The sequence below is a fragment of the Rhodnius prolixus genome, unplaced genomic scaffold, assembly GCF_049639745.1.
Source record: "Rhodnius prolixus isolate KJV_2025 unplaced genomic scaffold, Rpr scaffold_4, whole genome shotgun sequence".
Taxonomy (NCBI): Eukaryota; Metazoa; Arthropoda; class Insecta; order Hemiptera; family Reduviidae; genus Rhodnius; species Rhodnius prolixus.
In genome coordinates this window covers 40,612,060-40,638,806 of record NW_027411614.1, presented here as the reverse complement: position 1 = coordinate 40,638,806, position 26,747 = coordinate 40,612,060, and the positions used below count along the sequence as shown (strand labels likewise).

General features: G+C 32.2%; 4 protein-coding genes across 8 annotated transcripts in view; 1 reads left to right on the top strand and 3 right to left on the bottom strand.

Moving 5' to 3' along the window:
* The window catches only part of LOC141456288 (uncharacterized), a 61,918-nt gene extending 47,792 nt beyond the window's left edge, over positions 1-14,126 (bottom strand). The window contains exons 1-3 of one of the 3 annotated variants that reach the window (XM_074132156.1): positions 13,992-14,126; positions 13,327-13,431; positions 13,133-13,176 (exon numbers count right to left, since the gene is read on the bottom strand). In XM_074132156.1, coding sequence (XP_073988257.1) covers positions 13,133-13,176; positions 13,327-13,431; positions 13,992-13,995 — 153 coding nt within the window. In that variant the 5' untranslated portion in view covers positions 13,996-14,126. Of the gene's footprint in view, positions 1-7,644; positions 7,816-13,132; positions 13,177-13,326; positions 13,432-13,983 lie in introns of those variants that run through there. The other 2 variants (XM_074132157.1, XM_074132155.1) reach the window with 2 other exon arrangements.
* A 7,447-nt stretch (positions 14,127-21,573) lies between these two features.
* On the bottom strand, positions 21,574-22,660 carry LOC141456336 (peptidyl-tRNA hydrolase 2, mitochondrial). The gene has a single exon (XM_074132247.1). The coding sequence runs from the start codon at positions 22,658-22,660 to the stop codon at positions 22,157-22,159; it is 504 nt and encodes a 167-aa protein (XP_073988348.1). The 3' UTR covers positions 21,574-22,156.
* LOC141456337 (uncharacterized) lies at positions 21,574-24,819 on the bottom strand. Of its 2 annotated transcripts, XM_074132249.1 has the most exons (3): positions 24,724-24,819; positions 24,512-24,615; positions 21,574-22,795 (listed from the first exon to the last, which is right to left on the bottom strand). In XM_074132249.1, the coding sequence occupies exons 2-3, from the start codon at positions 24,593-24,595 to the stop codon at positions 22,679-22,681; spliced, it is 201 nt and encodes a 66-aa protein (XP_073988350.1). In that variant the 5' UTR covers positions 24,596-24,615; positions 24,724-24,819; the 3' UTR covers positions 21,574-22,678. The 2 variants fall into 2 exon arrangements, with proteins under 2 accessions (XP_073988350.1, XP_073988349.1); XM_074132248.1 differs by lacking the exon at positions 24,724-24,819 and having other exon boundaries at positions 24,512-24,717.
* Positions 24,231-26,747, top strand: part of LOC141456335 (glycerol kinase 3-like) — a 36,617-nt gene continuing 34,100 nt past the window's right edge. For both annotated transcript variants that reach the window (XM_074132244.1, XM_074132246.1), the window contains exon 1: positions 24,231-24,487. The gene's annotated coding sequence lies outside the window, so the exon portion shown is untranslated. The remainder of the gene's footprint in view (positions 24,488-26,747) is intronic.

Genomic DNA, 26,747 nt, shown 5'->3' with positions numbered 1-26,747 from the left:
AATCACTCGACTTCCTCGATTCAAACGAATGCCAAACACAAAGAAATAGACCGATCTGGCTGAAACTTGGCGTGTGTTCTTCCAAGAGATGCTACTAACTAAACATAACCTCGATACGCGCCAGTGGTGCTATCTCTCTGACTTTGCACGGACTTTTCAAACGACCCTCGTACATGAATGCTTCAGACCAGTGGTTACTAACCATTTTATGACCAGGAACCATTTTAATATTTTTATTGTTAGCAGGGACCACAAGGTTCAATATCACAGTCAACTACTTTTAGATTTTAAAAATACTAAACTTCAATTAACATTGTGATTATGTTTTCAGTTATATTAATGTGCTTTTTGAGCCTGCATTTTTTTTTTTTTAACAAGATGGGTAATCCCGGGATTGATGATATTGCTTAAAGCGACACGCACATCATCATTTGCTTTTAGTCGACTTCTGGACTTGTTTTTAGGGCGCTCTACGCTCGCTCGACGTCTCCCTCATCGCGCCGTCGCCTCACACACGGTCGCATGTCAAATAAATATATTATTACTTTAAAAATGTTAAGTGTTTCGTGGACAATATTTTAGTTCTAGCGTACCACAGGTTGGGAACCACTGCTTTAGGAAGTCCTGGATAATGGGAAGAATTACTCTAGATATCTCCCCTTGAAACTGTTCAGTAAAGACTAACTTTATTATTTTTCTGTTTATAAAAGTAATAAAAATTGAAATACTATTAATTACTATTAATATTATACTGTTAAAAATTTGTAAACTAATATATTGATAATATCGTGAGAAACGTTTTATTAAAAATCAACATCAACAGTTCGCAAAAAGCAAATATTTACAAAAATCTTTACCACAGTTGTTCATGTAAACAGAACAATTAAACAAATAGAATAAACAATTGTGTTTTTGTCATAAACTGTGACGTCAGGTTTTTCCAATAAACTAGATTAATTATTAATTTATACAATATTTTTCTTGAAGTTATATTTGCAAGTATTGTTTTGGATTAAATTTAAGATGGTAGATTCTCAACTTCGTGTAACAGTAATTCTGTAGATGTTCATGATAGAACAGCCAGTTTGTAGTAATTTAAGTAAGATTTGTTGAAAATGTAGGTTTAGTCCAGCACAATGCTGGGTAATATCTTCATCCTTGGCCGGTCTCTCGGACTTACATGCACCATCAGAGGTAGATTAATCAGTTATGGTTGTAGGGATTTAAACGGTGGCTGTGCTAAGCTGACAAACACAGGGACAATACATAGAAATTTCTATCTAAAATACTATGACATTTATTTGATTTCACGTTCTACATCGGCCATTCCTTTCCTAAAGCACCTAGCCAAGGAAAAATACCAGAAATACCACATTTTCTCATTGTCCTAATCCTTTCCTACCAAATCTGACAATCTTCCACGTCGGCCACTGGTCTCGAGATCTCCAGCAAAGTGGGTATGACATCGAAAATACTACTTATGGGTAGTTCCTATTCTGCTTACCAGATCCTACCTATTCACTTATTGTGTTTTTAAGTAGAATAACTGTAAATTTCGATGTAAATAAATACAAAAATATTTTTAAAGAAAAGACTTGGAGGCATTCGAAGTAAAAATTTGGATCAAATCTTATTTCTTCAGTTTTACTGGATCGAAAATTTATTTCTGAATAATTAATTTGAATATTTTTTCCTTTTTTTTTTTTTCTTTAACAAAGCAAACCTTCTCGGAAGGTAAGAAGTTTGTCAGCTGTTATAAGTGTTTAGAAAACTCTTCAATAGAAACAATAAGTCTCTTCTTTCTACATTCCTTTAATTATACTACAAAATCCTGTACACTTACTGAATGGCCGTTGAAGAGTGTAAAGCCAAGTTAAATGTATAAGTTATGCGAGTGCACGTATGTAAGTTTGCTGGCGGTGATGTTGTTATCAAGACAGAGCAATCTAAAAATGCACCCGAGCTCGCTAGCTCGCGCACTTATCGAGAAATCCCACTTCAAGTAACAGTATTCCACACACACACACACACACACACACACACACACACACACACACACACAGAGTCTCTTAGCGTGTATGTGCAAATGCTGCGACAAATAAAGAGTTTATGGTATTTTCTTTTAAAAGACCCAACAATTTGATAGAATTTTCATGATTTTTCTTTTACTAGTGAGCGGAAGTATTAAGATCGAGGCAAATGTTTCATATCGAGTTTTTACATCTTTTTTTTTAAATGGCTTTAGAGAGTCGCTGCAACCACTTCCTTTCTTAATGGTGCTACAACTCATGAAAAGTCTTCCTCAAGACGGTCCACCTTTAGTGCGCCCTCTAGTTGCCAAGCATTGCCAGTGCCTTCTTCCGCTACACCACCTTTGGCTGCCTATTCGCCAGCAACTTGTTACAAATGCTTGCTATTTCTTCATCACATATCCTCACTACATACCCAGCCCCACCGTCGGTTATGATTTTAGAGATATCCGCGGCTCATTGAACAGAGCGTAATTCTTCAATATTCCAGCTCATCAAGGGTAAAGGTCCCATAGATTCTCTCAACCATATTCTGCCTTGTAAATATCACCAGCGTCTTATTCATATTTTTCGTTATAGTCCACGAATACAAAGCCTCAAGTCAGCACTGGGCATGTGGGCGTTTTCTATAGCTGTGTCTTTGTGTTACGAGTAAGTAAAAAGTAAGGTAAAGTAATCGCCTATTTTTTCAGGCGGGGCTTAACGTCCCACTACCAAATTAGGTGTCGTGGACGGAGGCGACTAGCAAATATACTTTACTGTAAATTTCTTTTATTAACCTTTAAATAAAATCCAAGGCCTAAAACTGGGAATCGAACCCAGTACCACGATACATATTAGCTTCTCACGTCTCGCCTCTAACCTCTCAGCTACCATGGAGTGTTACGAGTAACGAGTTTACTTTTTACATGTTTTACTAGGCCGAAATAACAATTGTTCGCGGCCATAATTCTTCTTTTTTTTTTTAATTTCTAGTCTACCCTTCTTACCACGGATATATTATTTTAGAAAGAGAGGCGTCCTGGGGCATTTTACAGAAATATCAAATTTGAACTCCCCGCAATTTTCCGATAATATCGATAGTACACACCTCCTCTAGTGACCAATTCTTGGAAAAGTTAGTTTTCTTTACTCAAAATAGATATTTCCCGAGCAAAAACAGAATTCGTCTAATTACTGTAATAAGTAGAAAATACAGGTCGTTTATAGCTGCGACCATTTTAAAAATTCAGTAATTTTCAAATAATTTTTTCTAAAAATGACAACACAAAATCAGATTTTAATCAAATGAGGTAAAATACTAATTTACTTTTTTGTTTTTAGTTTTAATATTGCTTAAATGGTAGACGAATTTATGTATTGCTTAAATAAAACACAATCGAATTAATTAATTTGATGCAAGATAGAGAATCTCCTTCTGGAACGAATATGTCCTTAATAAATTGAGTACAAACATTTTGGATTCAATCTAACTTGAGAAATATTTTTTCTGCAAATACCGAAGATAATTTTTTAAAAAAAATAAATTATTAAAGTAGATGTTGATGGCCTGGTGATTGTAAAGAGTATACTCGTATATATAAACGGCGACCAAGAGATGAAGCGATGTCGGAATTCAGTTAAAGTCAGCAGAATACTCAGCGCTCTCTCCCTCATAATTCAACGCACACACTGACGGATTGCTTACTTAACATGTTACTCTATACCATAGTGCTTACAATAATATTTTCTTTGTATAAGAGAGCCCCATAGAAACTCTACACACAACTGAAATAAACAAATTGTATGAAGCTAGACGTCATCCACACCAACTAGCTGAGGATTAATTTCTTTTCTTCTATATTTTCTATAATTTAGAATGAAATATATAAACAAGACTTGAATTTTACCGCAATTTAAAAAATTATTAGTTTTATTTTTCGAAATGTAAAAGTTTCTAAGGAAGTGTGGTCTCATGAACCCCTCAAACCCCAACTTAATCCTTGGGTACTCTCTATAAATTTACTGGTACATTCGAAAAGCTTCTCTGTGCAGTGGGTACTTCAGGGTGAACTGATATTCTCTCAATTCAGAATTCAGGTACACTCAGACGGCGGAAGGAATGCAGCTAAGGTGTACAGGGCTAAAGCGAGAATGGTATTTCGGTTAGCCAAGACAGGCTAGTAGCTACAGTCTTTCGGGCAGAGTTAATCGCTTAACATCTCTAAATCTGTCGAGATGTTAAGACGATGAATAATCAATTCCAGGATCGATGTTTTTCTTTTTTTCGGCCAACCAGACGCCCTTGCAGGCCATTCAATGCTAGTGCTTTGTGACTGTCTAGAAATCACGATGAGAATTTGTAGCTAAAATACGAGGTGTGGCTATTAAATAACTGATGCTGCTACAGAAGAACTATGCATGCGCCAAATCCTAACGACCGACAGTTGTGCAGCGTAAAACCTTCTCTTTCGGTTGCAGGGTCTCACGTGTTTGTAGAGAAATCTGTCTGACCCGAACCGTCGTTTGTGTAAGAGGTGTTAGTTTCGTTTTGCCGAAAACATGATACTACACATGTAGTAGAGCAACGAATTGTCGTGGAATTTCACATCAAAACTTGGTGAAACCGCTACTGAAACTTAAATCTTTTATTAAAAGAAGTTTATGGCGACGAATGTTGTATCACATGCGCAAGTTTTTGAGTGGTTCAAGCGTTTCCAAGATGGCCGAGAAGACGTCGGAGATGATGACCGCCCGGGTCGCCCTTCCACGTCCAAAACGGATGAAAATATCGATTATAAATATAATCTACATTACTATCGTGAGGTGCTTGCTTAACTCCGTGAAAGGGTAAGGAAAAACGCCCCGATTTGTGGTAGAACCAGTCATGGGTTCTCCATCAAGACAACGCGCCGGCTCACCACTGCATTGTCTGTCAAGACGTTTCTAGCCAAGTTCAACATCCCAGTTTTAGGCCATCCGCCTTATTCGCCTGATGTGACTTTTATCTGTTCCCCAAAGTCAAATCTGCATTAAAAGGAACACGATTTCAGTCCGTTGAAGCTGTGAAAGAAAAAGCGGCACGCGTCATGCAGGTGCTCACAGAAAAAGACTTCCAGCACTGTTTCGAACAATGGTAAATTCGCATGGAGCGTTGTAGGGATTGAGGAGGGGTGTATATTGATGGTGATAATAACTAAATTTAAAATAAAATGTTTTACAGCAATAGTCTCGATATTTAATAGCCACACCTCGTAAGTCTTTCTCGACCTGGGTAACCAGGAATTCTGATTTACTAAACACAGTATTGGAGTAGAGTAAGTGAGCACGTGTTACAATAGTACTGAATGATATTAATGTTGCCAACCAAACTTGACGCGGGTTAATAACATAAAGTTGAAGACAGAAGGTCGTAGGGGAGATGGGACATGCAACTCCTAGTACATGTTTCCTGCTGCTGGTCTCTCGCGCAGGTGTACCAACCCACGTGCTCATATCGCTAAGCGTTCAGCTCGTTTCACAACAATAAACCGGCAAAAAATATCGTTATATCGTTATGGTTGGCCTACATTTTTATTTTTTTTTATTTTTCCAAACTACTGATAACAGAAAGTATCGCAAAAGGAGTCGAATTTTTGGCTGTCCAGCTTTTACCGAAAATACCAGAGTGGTTTTCCTACCGGAAATCCCGATAAAATGGCCTGGATTCGTGCTAAAGCATGTCTGCTTTAGCTGGAAAACACAAAGTCGCAGGATACTGAAACTTAATATTTTGATAAAGTTTTAAATTATTTGGGTACCCGGTCTTAACCTAGCTGACATGCAACGTTGCAGACCGCTATACTATATATAATATTAATAGCTATATTTACAGTGTTTGCAGAGCCTGTCCATTAAGTGTTTTACAAGATCTAGTTTTTTTTAACATATTTACAAAGACACATAATTGGGCCAGACATCATTTCAAGAAAACCAAATAATGGTACAAAATAAAAAAACAAAAATGAAAAGCAAACCTAATCAAATTAGAAAACCAAAAACTAACTAATAACCTTCCATACTCAGTCCCTTTTGCCGAGACGCAAAACCCACTCAAAATACCTTCCTTGGCACATATATTCCCTGGCTACTCTTTCTCTTGTCTATAGTCCATCATCCACAACCCACTCTTGATGCCACCTTGTCTCTCTCCTCAGATTTATCTGTCGTCCTCTTTTTTCTCTTCAGTATCTCAGAGTCCACTGTGTACAACGTCTGGCTAATCTTTTGCTTCTATACATGATACCATGACCTTTCCACTCCATTTTTAATTATTTGTGCTTCTATTTTTCAAGTCCTCTATATATTTTCTAACTCAAGAATATATCTGCTACAATGAAACATACAATGAATCCTGCTGAGTATAATATAAAATCCAAATTTTCGCTGTATCAATATTCAATCGATATTCAATTTTTATACACTAATTTATTGTTCCTTCAATTAAGATAATATTTAGTGCTAACTTCCTCCCATAAAAACCATTGTTACAATCTAAATTAATCTAGATAAAAATATTAATTTTTTTTTAACAATAATAATAGTCTAACACAGATAAAAATCCGTCTCGTACAATTTTTCAGCTTTAACTTGCCCTATTAAAGAATTCACCAAATTCCACTAGTCTAAGTTAAATAGAAAGATATTTAAAAAAAATCTAATAAATAAAGTAAATAGATTAGATACATAGCAGATTGATAAGAACGTTATGAACTTAAATAGTGTCTATAAAGACATCGGTGAATGGTGCCAGCGATATATTTTTAAAAAAATAAAATAAATCAACTGTTAATACAAAAAAAAAAGTCCATAGCAAAGTAACTCGAACAAAATGAACAAGTTAGGCCTTATTAAAATTACAAGGTGTACTGAAGTGTTTGATATGCGGGTAACTGCGAGCAATGGGCCAATGTCCACCAAACTGGTGGTAAACAGTTGGCTGGTTTTGATCTACATCGAACTTCTTAAACCTTTAATTAATTCTGCAGTTTAATAGTTTAAAATGTTTTTGATATTTCTTTTTTTTTAAAAAAAAAAGAACTACATTTTGTCTGCCAAGACACAGTTCTCAAAATCTATTTAAGTAGGCTGCCATTCAGCTACCAACATTAAATAATAAAAAGAAGTCTCAGAACTCCTACTAAGAAATGAATTTCAAACAAAATTGTTAAATTTTCTTAGTAATAAGAGAAAAGAAACAAATTTTTAAATAATGTCGCACTTCCAAAAGCAAATTTAGAAGCAAATAAACCTAGTATGAACATTTTAATTTTCTATTTCTTAGTTACTACTAACTCACAAAGCCCACAACACTAATCCAATCCCTCTATGAACTTTTAGTTTCAAAAACAATACCTCCTTTGACGAGCTCAGTAAGAAAAAAGAAGTACAAGTTTAGAAGTCTAAATCATGAGACCTAGTAAACAAAAAATTAAATCTAAATGGGAAAGTTTCGTTGTAAACAAAAACAGTAAGAACTTTCCATATAAACAATGGCAGAACACGCGCACACAACCGAAATAAAGTATGGGAAAAAATTGAAAGAATACAAACAAAATGTTAGCTGTTATAATAAAAATAAACACAATTAATTTACCGGGACGATAGATTCCAAACAAATATCCAATCTTTGATAGAATGGTGATGATCCATTAGAACTATTTATATTAACTAATTTCTTATAAATATAAACACTAATAAAACAAATCAACGGACAGACTAGTGAGGGCACTACCCTAACTGCGTCTGACATATTATTTAAAATAATTAATACGGAATATTTGTAAGGAACTTGTCACGATTTTCTAATCATAAATTTTCGTTCCCCCCCCCCTCCATCCACGGCAATATATCTTATCTGTTCGATTTGGTATTTTACTTTTAATAAATATCTTTAAATGAAAAAAGACCTTTATAAGAGAGTTTTTATCTCCGACGTTAAATCTTGTAAGAACACCAACATTCCCGAACTTCCAACTTTTCATGCACATTTTCCGAAGCATTTCAAAACTCCAAAATTTTCCAAACATAATCAACTGCATGTTACCCCGAAATGGTATTTTTAAAGTATCCTAAAATATTAATAAAATTGCTCTAATTTTTTTTTTTTTACGATTTTAAACAAATATAGATCTAAGCTAATATTACAGTACACACAATATAAAATTATAGGTATTTTTTTCAAAACAATTGCCAGAAAAATTGAAAAATCCAATCAATAAGTGGTACAACTTCTAGTACTGAAATTTTCTTCAACTCGGAATTTTACCACCATATTTTGACTTTTCTTAATTGTGCACATGTTAAAGGACGATACTTTCCATTGAAATGATGAAAAGCTTCCGGCCCTCTCTCTCCCAAAAGTTCCCTCAACCGAATTTTTTCTAGAAAAATATTTCAAATAAATATTTTTGATAACCCAGAGGACATGTCCAAGAATCATTCAAGACACTTTCGAAAAAATCTTTAAAAAAAAAAAAACTTACTCAGGGAATCACAAAAGGAATATTTCCGGTGACAAATTGGAAATGAAAAAAGCTGTATAAATAAATGAACACTACATCTTACGTGTGGTACTAGAAAGTAAAAACTCGAATCATTTCAAAAATTTGAGAAGATAATAGAAATTGAATGCAGCCAAAAGAAAGAAATATATATATATATCTGTGACATAGAAGCATTTTTATTGCACCTATTTATGACGTAATGATTTTTAATGGCCGGTAATAATATTAACTATTTGGCACAATTTAACTTTGACAGAAAGAACTAAAATTTATCGTTATTTTTACGAGATTTTCGGTATTGTTTAATTTTATTTTTTTTTGTTCCTTATTTAGTTTGTGTGATACATTAAACAAGGATAATGGGCGGGTTACAGTTATCTTTATAGCTTAAATGATAAACAGAAGTTAAGAAAAACTATCTTATTTCAATGGAAACGGGTGGCAATACGAGAATAAGGAGTATATTAATTGAAACCATGTTAATTAAAAAGTATCAATACAAATCAATATAAAGCCACGATAAAATATATCTCTAATATCACAAAATGGTTAGAAATTAAAAGCTGGGATACAACGCCTCAAGACTTTTTTCTTAATACAATTTCCACAGTAGTAATGAAATAAGATTGGGCTGTGGTTAAATTTTGGTAACACCTAGAGGGAGCCCCACGTATAACCTCCTCCCGGTTATGCTCACTGAAAGAAAAGAGTGTACAGTGCACATAATTTCAAAAAAATCAGATGATGAGGTGTGCGAGAAAATCGAGGAAAGCCTAAAAAGCGCGCAGGTTTAATTTAGTGGTTATGAGAGAGGACTAGTAAGTGAGAGTACCCCCTAGTGTGCAGCTATTTATTTAATTGGTAAAATGTTAATAGTATTGAGCTTTCATATTGGCTTATACACCTAATTTGGTGATTGGGACGTTAAACTCCGCCTGATTACTCAACTATAATTGGACTAATTAAAAAAATAAAATAAAATAATCGTATCGTTAAACTTAAATAACTACAACTAGTATATCATTAAGTGATAGTGAATTTTTGGTTATATGTGTACTTCTCGTATCACCGTACAAAAACATGTAATAATAAATGCAGGAGGTTTTTAAAAAATCAAGAATCTCTCTGTAACTAGAGTACACTGTTAGCAAACAGATCCAGCAAAGGCTCCAGACACTAATGAACTCGCGGCTTAAATTTAAACAAAAAAAATTAAATATTAACAAATTAATATAAGACAAGCAGATGGTTTATTAATATCATATTTATGTTGTACAGCATGTTTCTCTCAGTGGGAATGAACTAGGTCTCGTCTATCAATTATAACATTCACAAGATTAAGTGGATAAAGTGAAATGATTATAATGAAACACGTGATTAGTTATAGATAAATATATCAGCTATCATATATCACACTTTTTTTCTCTGGGGTGGGATAGATACAGGTAAATTAGGTGTGGTGTGAAACTGTTATAAACCCAGCTAACAAACATAAGCAGGCACGAAAATGTGATGGAGTTCAACGACAAAATAATATATATATATATCTATATAGAAAAGGTTTTTAATGTAAGGTTACGTGGAAAAATATGGTTAAAAAGTATGTTTTTTTTAAAGTGTTTTGTAAACAATATAGTCATATGCTGTTATCATGGTCGCACGGTGATGATAAAATAAAGTGGATATTTGGAGAAACAAGAGGGATGGGTAAAAACATTTGCAAGAGCAAAAGAGTTGAGCTTAGATAAGAGCAATAAATATGGTTATCATTGGATAAACTGGCCAGAACGACGAGAAGTGGAATCTAAAACACCATCTGCTCTCCAGGTGGTCTTCATTCCCATACTTAACCCATAATTAACATTTTTTTTATTTGTATTCAAATTCTTTTATATTTTCAACAGATTATTTAAATAACGTTTTCGAATTGCTTTATTTATTTAACAATAGCCCTGTTTAATCAGCGCGCAGTGGCCAAAACAGTAAATACACTTTTGTTATTAGTAACCCTTTATCATTTTCACTGAATATTAATGGTAATGCCATCTAGTTTTTATATTGCGAACTAAATATTCTCCTAATTAAAACTGATACCTATCTGGGGATGCAACTGTAAGTAAAAGTTTTAGATTCCTATGATTTCCTTTTTTTTTGAGCAAGGCTTTCATAAACACCTGTAAACTTACACACACATATGAACTTTTCTCCGGGCGCCAATAACCTCAGATGTAGACGCGCCTTAAATAGAAAGAAAGAATAAACTTTCCTCTAATCAGAGGGCCTCAAAAGAACGTGTATATTAGGCCAAATTCAAAGAACACATTTGGTCCAACGCTAGCAATGAGAGAAAGTCCAAATACATAATAGAATAGATAGACACAATACTAGAGTATTTGATTCAAAAAACGTATAATCAATGAATCGGCGATTATAGAACTTGGCTAAGATGGCAATGGTTAGCTTCTTTATGTTGGTAAAAATTCACATGCTGAACCAGTTAGAAATTTGAACTGCCTGCCATTCAACACTTTACGAGAAAGTATAAGAGAACTCCAGCGAGTAGAGAACTTCTGATGGATAAAGAAGTAGATTGTGAGGCTTTTTCGGTGGAAGTATCTAGCACTTCACTTTTCAGTACCCAAATATCTCAAAGAAATATTATAAGATGTTATATAAATCCAATCTGAAAAATATTCTGTAAACTATTGATACGACGCTCGCCTTCTTTATATAATAAAAGTATAAATATAAACATCTATTGGGGCTGGCAAACGATAATAGTTAGCAGATTTGTTTCTTAATACGCCAACAATTGTGTTTATTTCCAGCAATGAACAGCAGATCAACTAATGGATAAAGGCTTTTTTATTGAACATTTCAGGAAACATAGAGAATTAGTATCGATCTAATAGAAGTGGACAAGCTGAGGAACCTAGCTTTCACATCTCTGTGATATTACCACACATTTTTTTCAAAGTCAAACTAGCATTTGCACACCATTTGGCCTAACCAAAGTTGTCTGCATAAGTTGCAAAGAAGCCAGAGTGATACGTGTTATTGGGCTGGGCAAGAATTATCTAGGTAGAATTTTGCTATAGAAATTTCTCGCTCACAAGCTCATCTAGAAATATGAAGACTTTCTGACAACCATGCAACACCAACTATTTTCTCACCAACTTTATGAAAAACATGCTCAGTATTAAAAACCAGAAATTACCCAAGAATAGAATTATATATATTTTTTTTAAATGGCAAGAATGGCTCTCTGATATATTGGGTGAAAATTAAAAACAATAACGAAACTTTCTAAAATCCAGAAAAAATTAAATCCACATTTATATTTCCACTTAAGATAACCTAAAAGTATTATGTCCTGCAATTGACTGCAAGTATTCACACACTAATATATAGCAGCCCTTTCAACACAAACCTGATAAAAGTAAGGTCCTGAAAATTTGGAACAACCGACATAAACTGTATCCAGAATATCTATTCTGATCATTTAAAAATGAAGTCTGAATTTAAGAAAAAAAGCTCTACGGCTTGCCTTTTAAATCGATACACTAGGGTTACGCATCAATTAATTATAAGAATTGAGAATCGAAAATGGATAATGGATAATTATAGATAGAATACTGTTTAAAAACTTTCCCTTCACAATTATTTCTAAATATTTTTCTGCATAGAATATTCGTTAATTAGACGATACTACACTATGGATTCAAGCTGTTAGCAATCTAAAGGAGAGGCCTGCTAAGGGGTCAACTCGAATAGGGGATGAACTTACAAGAATCTAATACTTTAAAATAAAAAAAAAATTAAAATAAACCGTTTAGACCCCTATTGCTTGCAATATACAATATATATATTATATATGTATATATATTTGCCAGTTTCGCATTGGTTTACACCAAGAAGGAAGAACTTGTCTTCGACTAATCAGTATCTGTCTCATTGACAACACTAAATGATCACTGATTAAAAAAGTTAGACACTCATTTATGGTTAGAAGACAAACTTCCTACAAAAATCGGAAATACCATGATACCTCTAAGATGGTGAAATTCGAAACTAGACAGAATAAAAGAAACCAGGCTCTATGACAGATAAAAAAAATGGATATATCAATTACCATTCAATTTATCGTCAATGAATAAAACTGCATCTTTTCCTTTGATTGTATAAGCCTGACCAAAAAATTAATAACTATAATAAACTTCCATGTTTTTCACGTCAATATCTATACAGGATATTTATATAAATTTGTGTATAATTACACAAAAATTCAATCTAACAAAAACAAATTACAATATCAGATACAGTATTTATAGAAGTTTCCCACTTGCAAATATTTATAAAGAATTATACAAATTATTTCGTATTTACAATTATTTTAAAAGTTATGAATAGAAATATTTGAAATTTCAAACTCCACTCCTACAAAAATACAATGTTGAAGTGGAATATTAACCTGAGGCTCAATAAAGAGATAAAATCTTAATGGTTGAGTAGTTTAATCAAACATTTATAATGAAATAAGGTAATTATTTAGGCGAAAAAATAAAATAAATTACTCACATTATCAGAGCTGTTAGAAGGAGAACTCAATCCATTTCTAGAACCTGTAAATGCACCAAAAGCGAATTTAGATTAACACTTCCTTAATGTTAATGACTTTCTTGTAAAAACATTTTAAAAACACTAAATACTAATGCATTCTTCTGATTATAAATCTTATAATGAGTATTTGAGACATCAAATCACAAAATTACCTTCATTTTCTTCAGTTAATACACCTTTTGCCAAATTAGTGAGCTGTCCTTTCAAAGAATTGAATCCTTCAAACCACGCCATTGAATTTTGAACAATGAACCAGACTAAAAATAATTTAAAAACATAACAGAATTACTTAAAATATCACATACGCTAGTTGTAACTGTCATCACACATTCAACCTACATAAACAACTAACAGTACATCAGCTGTGATAACCTTCCTGGTACTTAAAAAAAGAAGAGTGGAAATTCAAATGTAAATTTTAAGGTGCTCATACAAATACGCACAAATATTCATGGTATTTTTATCAAATTTACTGTCTGACTACATTATTTTCAGTCAGCCAAAATTCTATGGATTGGACGAATTCAATGAATTCTTCAGAGCATGCTTGTTTCCTTAATTTCAAGCAAGCTCCGATATATGAGAAGTATTCAATAATAATGTTACTAATAGTCGAAAATAGAAGCAGTATCATATTAGTTTATAAATACAAAATTATTTTAAAATACATGAGTTTTTTAATGCCCCTTACTTGCACTGATTCATTTAAACACTGATGTCTTTTTACAATTAAGAATACTTAAAAACATACTGATACTTGCATTCAATGAGAATACTTAATGAGAATACTGCATAGTATATGTATGTACATAATTACGCATTTTGCTCCAATTCCGCTCACATGACAATGAAAAGAGCAACCCATAGAGAACTAATCGCTAATCATCCGTGCTCTGTTCTGAAGAACAGCTATGTTAAGCAAAAGTTTTATTACATAAAATTTTACTTTCAGTTTACACTTTTGCATCAGCTGTAGAAAAATCTGTTTAAAAACTCCGATTTCTAAAACTACTGGAATGTAACTAAAAATTGGTTTCATAGAAAAAGACTATAAAACCACAACGCTTCTTTCGAAATTAATTAAATAAGAGGAAATAATTTTAGAGAGAGGGATATAAGGCTGAAAACTTTAGTTTAGTAACTGGCAATAACAGTAAGAACGGATTTTAGAATTTGAACCAGAAACATTCAGTTGAATTGGGTTTCTTCTCTCAACTGTCACGAGCAGTCAGCAAGCCTTGTCCCAGACATGCCGAAAAGTTTCACATTAACTGACTAAAGTGCAAACCGATTAGCGGTATTTTTACTTATTTTTTTAAATTACTTGGTAGCAATTTACGATTCATCATAATTGAAAAAATAAAAAGTTTAGATGAGGACCTAACTGTTGACAATCGATTGCCAATTATTGCAATTAATCCAAATTTAAAAAAAGTTAACTAAAAGATATGACATGAAAACAACATAATGACGATTCCGTAAGATAAAAATGAGGAACTATTGAAATCATAACTTTCAAGATAAAAGCTCTAAAGATGGAGCAGATAAACCAAAAAGTGAGGCAAAATTAAACTTTATTAAAACATTGTTTACTAACACCACCAAAATGAAATATCTACAATTTACACTTAATCAAACCACAGAAGCAGCACTTTTTAACTTAAAGGCTTTTCATTGTAGAAGCTTTCCCGGTCTTATAAATGATAACGTTGACTTTCTTTGGTCAAACATAGAACGTTACATGGTTAATTTGAATATGAATAGAACTAGCTAAAGATGTATGTAAATATTCCATTAATTAATAACACAAAATAAATATCACTTAATGAAAGAGACTATTTGCACTTTTAAATTAACCAGTACCTTCAGACAATATAGTTCTTTCTGACAGAAATATTTAAAAATTATTTAGTTTTTCCAGCTATAAATGCATTAATAGTGACTGAAAGCCAATAACCTTAGATATTAACGCGCCTTAAATTAAAAAAAAAGAGAAAAAGTTATAACTAAAATAATTATGTAATTCCTATTTTAACCATTACGGATTTTTATTATTGACTACCGCAATAATTCAATAGCATCATTTTAAGAAGGAAAACTCAAAATTCAAAATTATTTATATTCTGCATGCATAAATTGATTGAAGTTTAATTGGTCAACAATTTTCAGAAATGAGAATTTAAACATCAGAAATCAATAAAGTTGAGTGAAAACGGTATTTCTCAAAATTTATTTCTGCCACTACAATAAAATACAGGGATTCAATGTGTTAAACAACTTAAGGGTCGTATTTACTTTCATGAAATTTCTAATTTGTGTCAACAAAGAACTAAATCTGACTAAATCTATTTGAATTAAAAATCAAAATATTAGGATGTCAGCACTATCTGTAGGAATTGAAATAAACTAAAGTAGAATAAATCTTAAAAATTAGGATTTTTAGTTCAACTAACTCTCACTAGATGGTGCAAAAATGCAGATTAAAGGCTTTCAGCAAAAATTTTAAATTAAAACTATTCCATAGGACATTTGTAAAAGAGTGATTACAGGATTTACAATTTATTTATTTTACTTAGTTTTTCGCTTTTATTTTAACAATAAAATTTCTAATATTCAAGTAGATAAAAATATGTGAAAAATAAAGGTTCGAAATACTGGAAAGTTAGAAAATTGATGACTTTTATAGTAAATTCCTTCTTGTAAATGACAATTCTCCAATTGCCTGAAAAAAGTTGCGCATACAAACTATTATTCCACCAGGAAAAAAAAAAAAAATTCTCAACAACTATTTTTCTTATTCTGTAGATCACATTGAGCTAGATTCATGCACAAGATTTACTAGGTTAGAACTAGATTCGAAATCTACTTATTTCATAGAAAAGCGGCTGTTTTTGTACTTGATAGTTAATATTAAGGATACAATATAGAACGATCTATTTTGAAAAGTCAGGAGTAAAAACTATTGGAAAAAGTCGAAATCTTCTCCTTATTTGACAGGAAGGCTGCCGTTTTTGTTCTTGATAGTTAATATTAAGGCCTACCGTAGATTGTGCATCATGGGTCGATCTATTTTGAAAAGTTAGGTGTAAAAAGTATTGGAAAAAGCCGGAATTTCTTCCTAATTTCAAAGGAAGGCTGCTGTTTTTGTATTTAATCGTTAATATTAAGGGGGACCCTAGAATGTGCATCATGGGTCGATCTATTTTGAAAAGTTAGGTGTAAAAAGTATTGGAAAAAGCCGGAATTTCTTCCTAATTTCAAAGGAAGGCTGCTGTTTTTGTACTTAATAGTTAATATTAAGGGCTACCCTAGATTGTGCATCATGGGTCGATCTATTTTGAAAAGTTAGTTGTAAAAAGTATTGGAAAAAGTCGGAATTTCTTCCTAATTTCAAAGGATGGCTGCTGTTTTTGTACTTAATAGTTAATATTAAGGGCGACCCTAAATTGTGCATCATGGGTCGATCTATTTTGAAAAGTCAGGAGTAAAAACTACTAGAAAAAGCCGGAATTTCTTCCTAATTTCAAAGGAAGGCTGCTGTTTTTGTACTTAATAGTTAATATTAAGGGCTACCCTAGATTGTGCATCATGGGTCGATCTATTTTGAAAAGTCAGGAGTAAAAACTACTAGAAAAAGCCGGAATTTCTTCCTAATTTCAAAGGAAGGCTGCTGTTTTTGTACTTAATAGTTAATATTAAGGGCGACCCTAAATTGTGCATCATGGGTCGATCTATTTTGAAAAGTCAGGAGTAAAAACTACTAGAAAAAGCCGGAATTTCTTCCTAATTTCAAAGGAAGGCTGCTGTTTTTGTACTTAATAGTTAATATTAAGGGCTACCCTAGATTGTGCATCATGGGTCGATCTATTTTGAAAAGTCAGGAGTAAAAACTACTAGAAAAAGCCGGAATTTCTTCCTAATTTCAAAGTAAGGCTGCTGTTTCTGTACTTAATAGTTTATATTAAGAGCTACCATAGATTGTGCATCATGGGTCGATCTATTTTGAAAAGTTAGTAGTAAAAAGTATTGGAAAAAGTTGGAATTTCTTCCTAATTTCAAAGGAAGGCTGCGGTTATTGTACTTAATAGTTAATATTAAGGGCGACCCTAGAATGTGCATCGTGGGTCGATATATTTTGAAAAGTCAGAAGTAAAAACTACTAGAAAAAGGCGGAATTTCTTCCTAATTTCAAAGGGAGGCTGCTGTTTTTATACTTGTTAGTTAATATTAAGGGCGACCCTAGATTGTGCTTCATGGGTCCATCTATTTTGAAAAGTCAGGAGTAAAAACTTCTGAAAAAAGTCGGAATTTCTTTCTAATTTCAAAGGAAGGCTGCTGTTTTTATACTTGTTAGTGAATATTAAGGGCGACCCTAGATTGTGCTTCATGGGTCGATCTATTTTGAAAAGTTAGGTGTAAAAAGTATTGGAAAAAGTCGGATTTTCTTCCTTATTTCACTGGATGGCTGCTGCTTTTGTACTAGATAGTTAATATTAAGGCCAACCCTAGATTGTGCATCATGGGTCCATCTATTTTGAAAAGTCAGGAGTAAAAACTTCTGAAAAAAGTCGGAATTTCTTCCTAATTTCAAAGGAAGGCGGCTGCTTTTGTACTTGATAGTTAATACTAAGGCCTACCCTAGATTGTGTATCATGCGTCTATCTATTTTGTAAAGTCAGAAGTAAAAACAATTTGAAAAACTTGGAATTCCTTCCTAATTTGAAAAGAAGGCTGCTGTTTTTGTACTTAATAGTTAATATTAAGGCCTACCCTAGATTGTGTATCATGCGTCTATCTATTTTGTAAATTCAGAAGTAAAAACAATTGGAAAAAGTCGGAATTTCTTCCTTATTTCAAAGGAAGGCTGCTGTTTTTGTACTGAACAGTTAATATTAAGGCCTACTCTAGATTGTGTATCATGCGTCTATCTATTTTGTAAATTCAGAAGTAAAAACAATTGGAAAAAGTCGGAATTTCTTCCTTATTTCAAAGGAAGGCTGCTGTTTTTGTACTTAATAGTTAATATTAAGGCCTACCCTAGATTGTGTATCATGCGTCTATCTATTTTGTAAATTCAGAAGTAAAAACAATTGGAAAAAGTCGGAATTTCTTCCTTATTTCAAAGGAAGGCTGCTGTTTTTGTACTGAACAGTTAATATTAAGGCCTACCCTAGATTGTGTATCATGCGTCTATCTATTTTGTAAATTCAGAAGTAAAAACAATTGGAAAAAGTCGGAATTTCTTCCTTATTTCAAAGGAAGGCTGCTGTTTTTGTACTGAACAGTTAATATTAAGGCCTACTCTAGATTGTGTATCATGCGTCTATCTATTTTGTAAATTCAGAAGTAAAAACAATTGGAAAAAGTCGGAATTTCTTCCTTATTTCAAAGGAAGGCTGCTGTTTTTGTACTGAACAGTTAATATTAAGGCCTACTCTAGATTGTGTATCATGCGTCTATCTATTTTGTAAATTCAGAAGTAAAAACAATTGGAAAAAGTCGGAATTTCTTCCTTATTTCAAAGGAAGGCTGCTGTTTTTGTACTGAACAGTTAATATTAAGGCCTACCCTAGATTGTGTATCATGCGTCTATCTATTTTGTAAATTCAGAAGTAAAAACAATTGGAAAAAGTCGGAATTTCTTCCTTATTTCAAAGGAAGGCTGCTGTTTTTGTACTGAACAGTTAATATTAAGGCCTACTCTAGATTGTGCATCATGGGTCGATCTATTTTGAAAAGTCAGGAGTAAAAACTTCTGGAAAAAGTCGGAATTTCTTCCTAATTTCAAAGGAAGGCTTCTGTTTTTGTACTTAATAGTTAATATTAAGGCCTACCCTAGATTGTGCATCATTGGTCGATCTATTTTGTAAAGTTAGGAGTAAAAACTACTGGAAAAAGTCGAAATCTTCTCCAGATTTCACATGGAGGCTGCTGTTTTTGTACTTAATAGTTAAAATTAAGTCCTACCCTAGATTGTGCATCTTGGGTCAAACTATTTTGAAAACTCAGGTGTAATAAACTGGAAAAAGTCAAAATCTTCTCCAGATTTCACATTGAGGCTGCCGTTTTTGTACTTAATAGTAAAAATTATGTCCTACCCTAGATTGTGCAACATGGGCGATCTATTTTGAAAAGTCAGGAGTAAAAACAATTGGAAAAACTTGGAATTTCTTCATAATTTCAAAGGGAGGCTGCTGTTTTTATACTGAACAGTTAATATTAAGGCCAACCCTAGATTGTGCATCAGGGGTCGATCTATTTTGAAAACTGAGGTGTAATAACTACTGGAAATAGTCCGAATTTCTTCCTAATTTCAAAGGAAGGCTACTGTTTTTGTACTGAACAGTTAATATTAAGGCCAACCCTAGATTGTGCATCATGGGTCGATCTATTTTGAAAATTCAGGAGTAAAAACTTCTGGGAAAAGTCGGAATTTCTTCCTAATTTCAAAGGAAGGCAATTGTTTTTGTACTAGATAGGTAATATTGAGGTCAACCCTAGATTGTGCATTATTGGTCGACCTATTTTGAATAGACAGAAGTAAAAACTACTGGAAAAAGTAGAAATCTTCTCCTTATTTCACAGGGAGGCTTCTATGATATTATTTTGCCATCCTACTCTTACACTAGTTGTCAAATATTAAAAATAATTGGTATTAGTTAATCTGGTTTTATATTGTGTAATATAGTTAGTTGTCTGTAAGTACGACTTGTATATTCTACATTCTATATTCCAGTGTTATATAATGTTTGTAAATGTATACATATTTTTAAGGTATTTTACTACAAGTACTCAAAGATACTGCCTTAAATTACAATTGAAAAATGAATATTGTTGAATAATTTTTTCGTAATTTACTGTGAGTAATTTGTTATACTTCTGTAAGAATAATTGAAGGTTCAAATTTTTTTTTATCTCCGTGATTCAAATTTCAGCAGTAATCTACTCTACCTCGTTCTTTTTGTATTTTAATGTGTATGTGTATGTGATTACTCAGAATATAGGGCGCAATAAATATCAATCAGAAGAATAATTTGGAATAGAGTTGAAATAAAGTTTCTTTTTATAATAAATTAAGTCGTTGTTATTCACATTTTATTATTGTAATTCATATGAATGAAAATCGCCAGCATAAGGGTCTGTGACGTCTAATAAATTTTAAAAAATATTAATGAAAAGTTAATGCGGTAAAATTACTTAAATGATATCGATGAAGTATTACGAAATAATGGACACTATCTGATTTGTGTACGTTTTGGTGTTTAATCAACCCTTATACTTAACTTTTTAAACTGAATGTTTTTGTTAAGGAGATATGTAGTGGGTATTTAGTTTCATATTGTTTATTTTGAAAATTTTCTCCAGCAAAATTCGATGTTGGTTACTTCTGGAAGAGAGGGTAGGAATCTTCCTACTTCTAGAAAATCTAGGAGGGTAAGGATCTTGGATACTTTCAAAGAAAATATCCCAACCCATTATACTTGTTGACTCAACAGATTGTTTATTTGCTCGAAAACACTTCCTAGGTTTTTTTCATAAACTTCGTATCTCATCATACAGCCGTATATTTATAACGTTTCAACTATCATTTATATAAGAAAATCCGTTATAAGTAGTTCTCTGAAAGAGTTTTGGTTCTTTTACATATCTGTGTAATGTGCGGTTTTACAAAGTGTATAATGTTGATTTAAACACGGCTCGTATATACATAATTAAAATAAAATTTGTGAGTTATAAGTATGGGAAAATCGTAAAAGTGTTTATAGATTTTTGACAATATTGTGAAATTACAACTGCTACATTGTAGACTATAATATATAGGCTATTTAATTTTCGTTTAATAAAAGTGCTGAGAATCTAGTTAGAGTTTAAAATTAAAACCATGTAATATTTAACCGTCCATTCCGTTTGTTCCGGTAACAACGAAAGTATTAAACCTAAAGTTAAAGTACATCATGAAAGTTAGGAGTAACTTTATTAGTTTAGCAAAATCTCACTAGATGGCATGGAAATGAATGATTAGGAAATGGTCTAAACTTTTTTCAAATAGGATTTTTTTTTTAAAGGTAATTAAAACGATTTTGTTAAGTCATATATTGTCAAGAATTTACTAGAAAACTAGATAAAAAAAAGAAACACAATTCCCTATTTTTATACAATATACACAGCACATAAATGTTACTGAATACAACTAGATCCTATTTAAATTTTTAATCTATGAAATCTTTTAGCAAAGTAAAGCCCAATTTTTTCCAGTCAAACTCATTATTTCTATATTTAATCCCTGCTAATCGAAAAAAAAGAAAAAGCGAATTTAACATTATTACCAAACATATTATCCTACTAATTTTACTATAAAGGTTCTTATATTTATTTGACAAAATCATTATGAAAATGAGTAATGTGCAAAATAAAAATGAAATTTATTTTTGGCTATACATGTGATTTTTTTTAAAAGTTTTTGAGCAAGCGTAGCTTTAAAATATACAAAATTTTGTAAACATACTGTGCCAAAATTGATCAAAGAACATAACTGTACTAATGATAACATTTTTTGTGGCTTTGAACCAAATTTTCTACTTAAACTAAATCAGATGTAATAAAATTGAAGAATTCAAGCCTTCTAAGGTGTAAGCTGGAACTACAAAGAGAAGTACATGAAATAACACTTATCGTTTTATTGTGAGATAAAAGACTAGTTAATTCCACGAAAGTGATCAGAACACTGAAAGGAATGCTAAGAAATTTGAGGTATTCCAACTAGGAAAGAAAAGATCTAGTACAGGGAGGGAGAATTTTTTTTTCCTCGTCCCCCCATCATCAGTCTTAGTCACTTTAACACTTGAAATATATAATTTTTGAAAATAATTGTTCAATAGATAAAAAGATAAACGGATTTTTTTTTTTTTTAAAAAAAGGACAGGTTTTATGATCAAAGAGGCACAAAAGTTTTTACACTTATTTTCTTCATGATTTTAAAATTTACAACAATTTAAGATGCCCGGTAATCAGATCCAAAACATCAACTTCACCTGGACCAATTCCTGCAACGGTAGCTGTGCCTCTTTCTACTTGGGTATGGCCAGCGTCTCTGATAACTGTACTCACCACACCACGTTTCTTTGCTTCCTGCATCAGTTTATAGAGTCCTTCTTCGCCGGGTGTATCTAATTTTAGCACAATCTTCGGCTGGCCACTAGCCTCCCACCAGCTTAACACTGTCGGAGTATTCTTTTGAGCAATTTTATAACAACCAAGAGCTGCATGAGAACATTGTGCGGCAATTTTTCCTTTACCCATACCCAATTCTGTCCGTACCACAAGCACCATTTTGGTATCACGGATGTTGAGTGCAGCTCTAGTCGCTGCAACCCCACTGCTGATTTGTTTGGTTATATTACGAGAATTTTTTAAAAAATGTGTACCAGCCAATGCACTTACAACTCCTAAAGTAAATCCCATTAATATTCCATACACTGAATACATTTTTTTTGCATTTATGAACTATTTCATCAATTGTTCTGGCTTTCTTTTGGCCGAAGTATATTTGTCCATACAAGTTCTGAATGTTTTCACTTCATCTTGACATTTTCTCCAATCTTTTTTCTCAGCAATACATTCCTGTAAAAAAAAGATACTGGGTAAGAAAAAAACAAAAATTTGCAAAAGTGGTAGAAAATGTATACCAGGCCATTAGAAATAAAAAAATAAGGATTTTGGAGAAATTCAATAGTGTACCCTAACTCAACCTTCGTTAGTTGAGGGCGAGAAAAAAGGCACTTCCTTATTCCATGAATTAATTTTTTCTTTTTTTAACCCGCAATCTAACCAGAGCCCCCTGGATATACTTTTCTTATGCTAAGAAAGCGAATGGGCATACATTATTCCAAAAAAATCGACAAGATAATAGCATTTCTAGAAACCTTGAATAAGAAAGCGCTGCACTGTTCGTAGTATCTCAATAAAAACATCTGGTATCAACAATATTTTTTCATTTTGCAATTATATAGTAAATAAGAGATTTTCTTCAAGTTTTTGGTTTCCCTTAAATAAATGTGGATATAAGGAGGGGGATAATAATCCCAGGCAGGTTATCACTACAGCTCTCTTCCTTACACAGTCCAGAAGTCAAAACTAACTCATTAAACTTGAAAGAAAAATCCATTCAGTAAAACTGCATTTTCAGATTGTACACTACCTCTTTACCCAAAATTAATGGTTAACATTTTAGGGAAATCAAAGTTAAAATAAATAACTAAATGTTAAAATTTAATTGCAAAAATATTTATAAAGAAGGAAATTTTTAAAGTTTAAAAGTATAATCATACTAAAGAAAAAATACAAACTATGAAAGATTTACTCTTAAATTCATTGCCTACATCCAGTAAGATTACAGATCAATAAATAAGTGGGTTTAATAGATATATGAAATATAAAGGATGAGGTCTGCAATGCAGTATAACTAATGAGTCAGAAGTAAATTCCTTTGGATATGCTCTTATGCTCTTGTCATTTTTTTTCGTCATAAGAAAATAAGTCAAACAAGTAAACGATTATTTTATGATATTTAATCAGAAGAATCTTATAATTTTGTTGAACTGTCACTTCATTTTAATTGATATAATAAAATTTTCAAACTTTCTGCTGTAAGTGTAAACATTCGTAAACTTGTATCATACAAAATACCTCGGGAACATTTATTTTTCTTAATGATATCATTATTTAAAATCTTAGAGAAAGAAACACGAAAAAGAAACGTCTTTATTTTAATTAATTAAAATTTTTAGCAATAGTAAAAGGAAAATTTATTCACCAATTAAAGATTATTAATTCTCTCCTTCTAAAATAAAAATACTTCAAAATAGAAACAAATTATGAAACTTAACTTACCACAAAGGAAGCTATAAGTATAACAGTCACGCTAGCTTTAACCTACAGGTTCACGTCCACGAGCTGCACACTTCCTAACCTACGCTACAAGAACCCTTTTATAAACCTTCCACGCAGAATATACCGCAACGCCAGCTGATCGTTGCTAATTAATCAATTCGTTTTCAAATCAAATGTGAGACACCATTTTACACAAAATAGATTTGCTAATTGTAGTACATTGAAGATTGAAATGTACATGACTGCAAATGCCGAGGCGCGTATATCAATATGACAAATGTTTTATCAAATCGATTTTGCAAGCTGCACTGCAGTGTTAGAAAAAAGGTTAGCTTTTGTTTAAATGTGATTAATAATGAATTTTTTATGGTGATAAACGGCACATGGTGAAGGCGGTTCAAGAGAATAGGATACGATAAGAAGGTAAGGATTAGAAAGTTTGTTTACCTGTACTTTATAATGTAGGTTTAGACAACCAGTTTGCTTGAGTAATTTTTCTACCGGGTCTACATCTTCCTCGTTGTCAGCCATTTTTATTACACGTGTTAGAACTACGTTATTTTTAGAGAAATATTTCTTGAATTAGAAGATTTTTCGAGAACCCTTAACACTGATAAAACAGTTTACTTTTATGATCAATTTGAAATAATAGTTCTTACCGGTATTGATCCGAAAAATTTAAATGAGCAGTGCAGATTGCGTAATTTTTTATAACCACCTTATTTGGTAATAATTCAGAGCATAACCAATTGGGAGGGTACTATCTGATTTGAGTAGAATTAGTGACAATTACAGCCGTTAATAATTGCATTATTCTTTAGTTTTTTTTTAAGTTGAACTGCGTTACATTTTCAGCTTAAGAAAATAAAGAAAAATTGGGTTTATTTGGACTTACCAAGGTTTTGAGGATTCAAATTTCGAATAAGAACTCAAAATATTTTTGAGATAGATATTTAAAAAACGTTTAACGTTTAAAATTTTACATTTTTTAAAAATAATTTCATTTAACTATTTTTAAAGTTAATTCCAAATAATTAGCCGTAGGTTAATTATAATATATAAATAGTTCTTCGTTATATTATCTTTTAAAACTAATTACTTCATATTTAAACTATTTAATCGGGATTCTTATTGAATGATCTTAACATGTTTACATCATAAAATGTTACCTATTGCATCATACAACTACTAACTAATCGTTATCCCCAGTAATGGGTTTTTTATGTTCTAGTGGTTTACCAACAATACTTTAATTTTTGTATTAAATAGTACCGAAATCTATAAATAAAAAAAACACCTGTAATTTGCGTTTTGACCCTGAAATCGTGCCCTGGTAATCTACTTAATTTTAAACTGGACAATCAACCTGTTACTTTTTTAAAAAATGTATAACTTTAAAAAACGTACTTGTCTATGTAATCTGAGGTTTTAAAGGAATTTTAGGTTTCATTTAAATCTGTTTTAAAATTAAATATTATAACACTAGTTTAAAAGTGATAAAATTATTTTTTGTTTACAATGTATTGGCATTAAAATCTGAAAGGTTCACTTAGTCAATTTGATGTACTTCATTATTTTGTCTTTTATATTTATCACCTTCAACGCTTTAACTACATATCTGCTTGTTTTTTTAAAAATCAACCATACTCCAAGTAGCGTCGTAGTCATCGCAGTAAGGGTGAAATCAGACTGGAAAGTAGGAGAGTTTCAGTGAAATTGTCTAGGGTTCGCTTTCTCTCACTTCTTCCAAGTGATTGCATATTTGTTGTTTATCCTCTTGAAAAATTCAAACTAAGAGATTTTTCTGCGGGTAATCTAAAGTTTACTTGCAATATTCTTTTTACTTCATTTGATTTAAGTAATTTACGTTTACGTTGTTGATTGAAGAAATCCCAGGACTTAAAGCAATCAATCTAGCCTATTCATAATCTAGTACTAGTTGAAACGAATTCAAGTTGACAGATTTGTGTATCGGTATTGAAGATTGACCAATTGTGTTTGCGGCCTTGAAATAGGAGTTTTATGTGTTCATTTTCTGATTATTGAGCTCCTGTTGCCCAATTTCTTTTTTCAGCGCTGAGGCTAAAAACATAGGAAAAGAAATTAATCATGATTTTGGCAGCAAAGTATTTCAGACATACTCGTATTTTCACTTCTACTTAAATTTGTGCGCAGTCACAAATCAAATCGAATGGGATGCAAGAATGTAAACCTAGTGCACTAAGTAGGCTTTTTCTTCCAAAATTATTCCATTTATGAGTGGCTGGCTATGTTCAACTCATTCAGCAATTCATCTATTTGTAACGTAGGAATCGGCTTGTACTAAAAGCATTTTGCGTTTTTCTTTTATTGATGAAGTTGCTAAGAGTCGTAAAAATGTTGAAGAACTCATTGTATTACCAAACTCTGTGCATGTCGTGCTCTTGGTGTACTCGCACCCTACCTTTAAGGTCTAACTAATACAGAATACAGATATGTTTGCAAGGTTTAGGCTGGTTGATTGAAATGCTTTTAGAAAAAGGATATGTCCTTTAGCACTTTAGGGGCTGTCTGAGGACTTTACGAAAAAGAAGTAACTGACGAGTAGGCCGAGAAGAAACTTCATTAGGGCACTACAGGGAATGGGGAATACACTCACTTTTAATGTGCCTCTTTGGTAGAAGATTTGGGCTTCACTTGAATA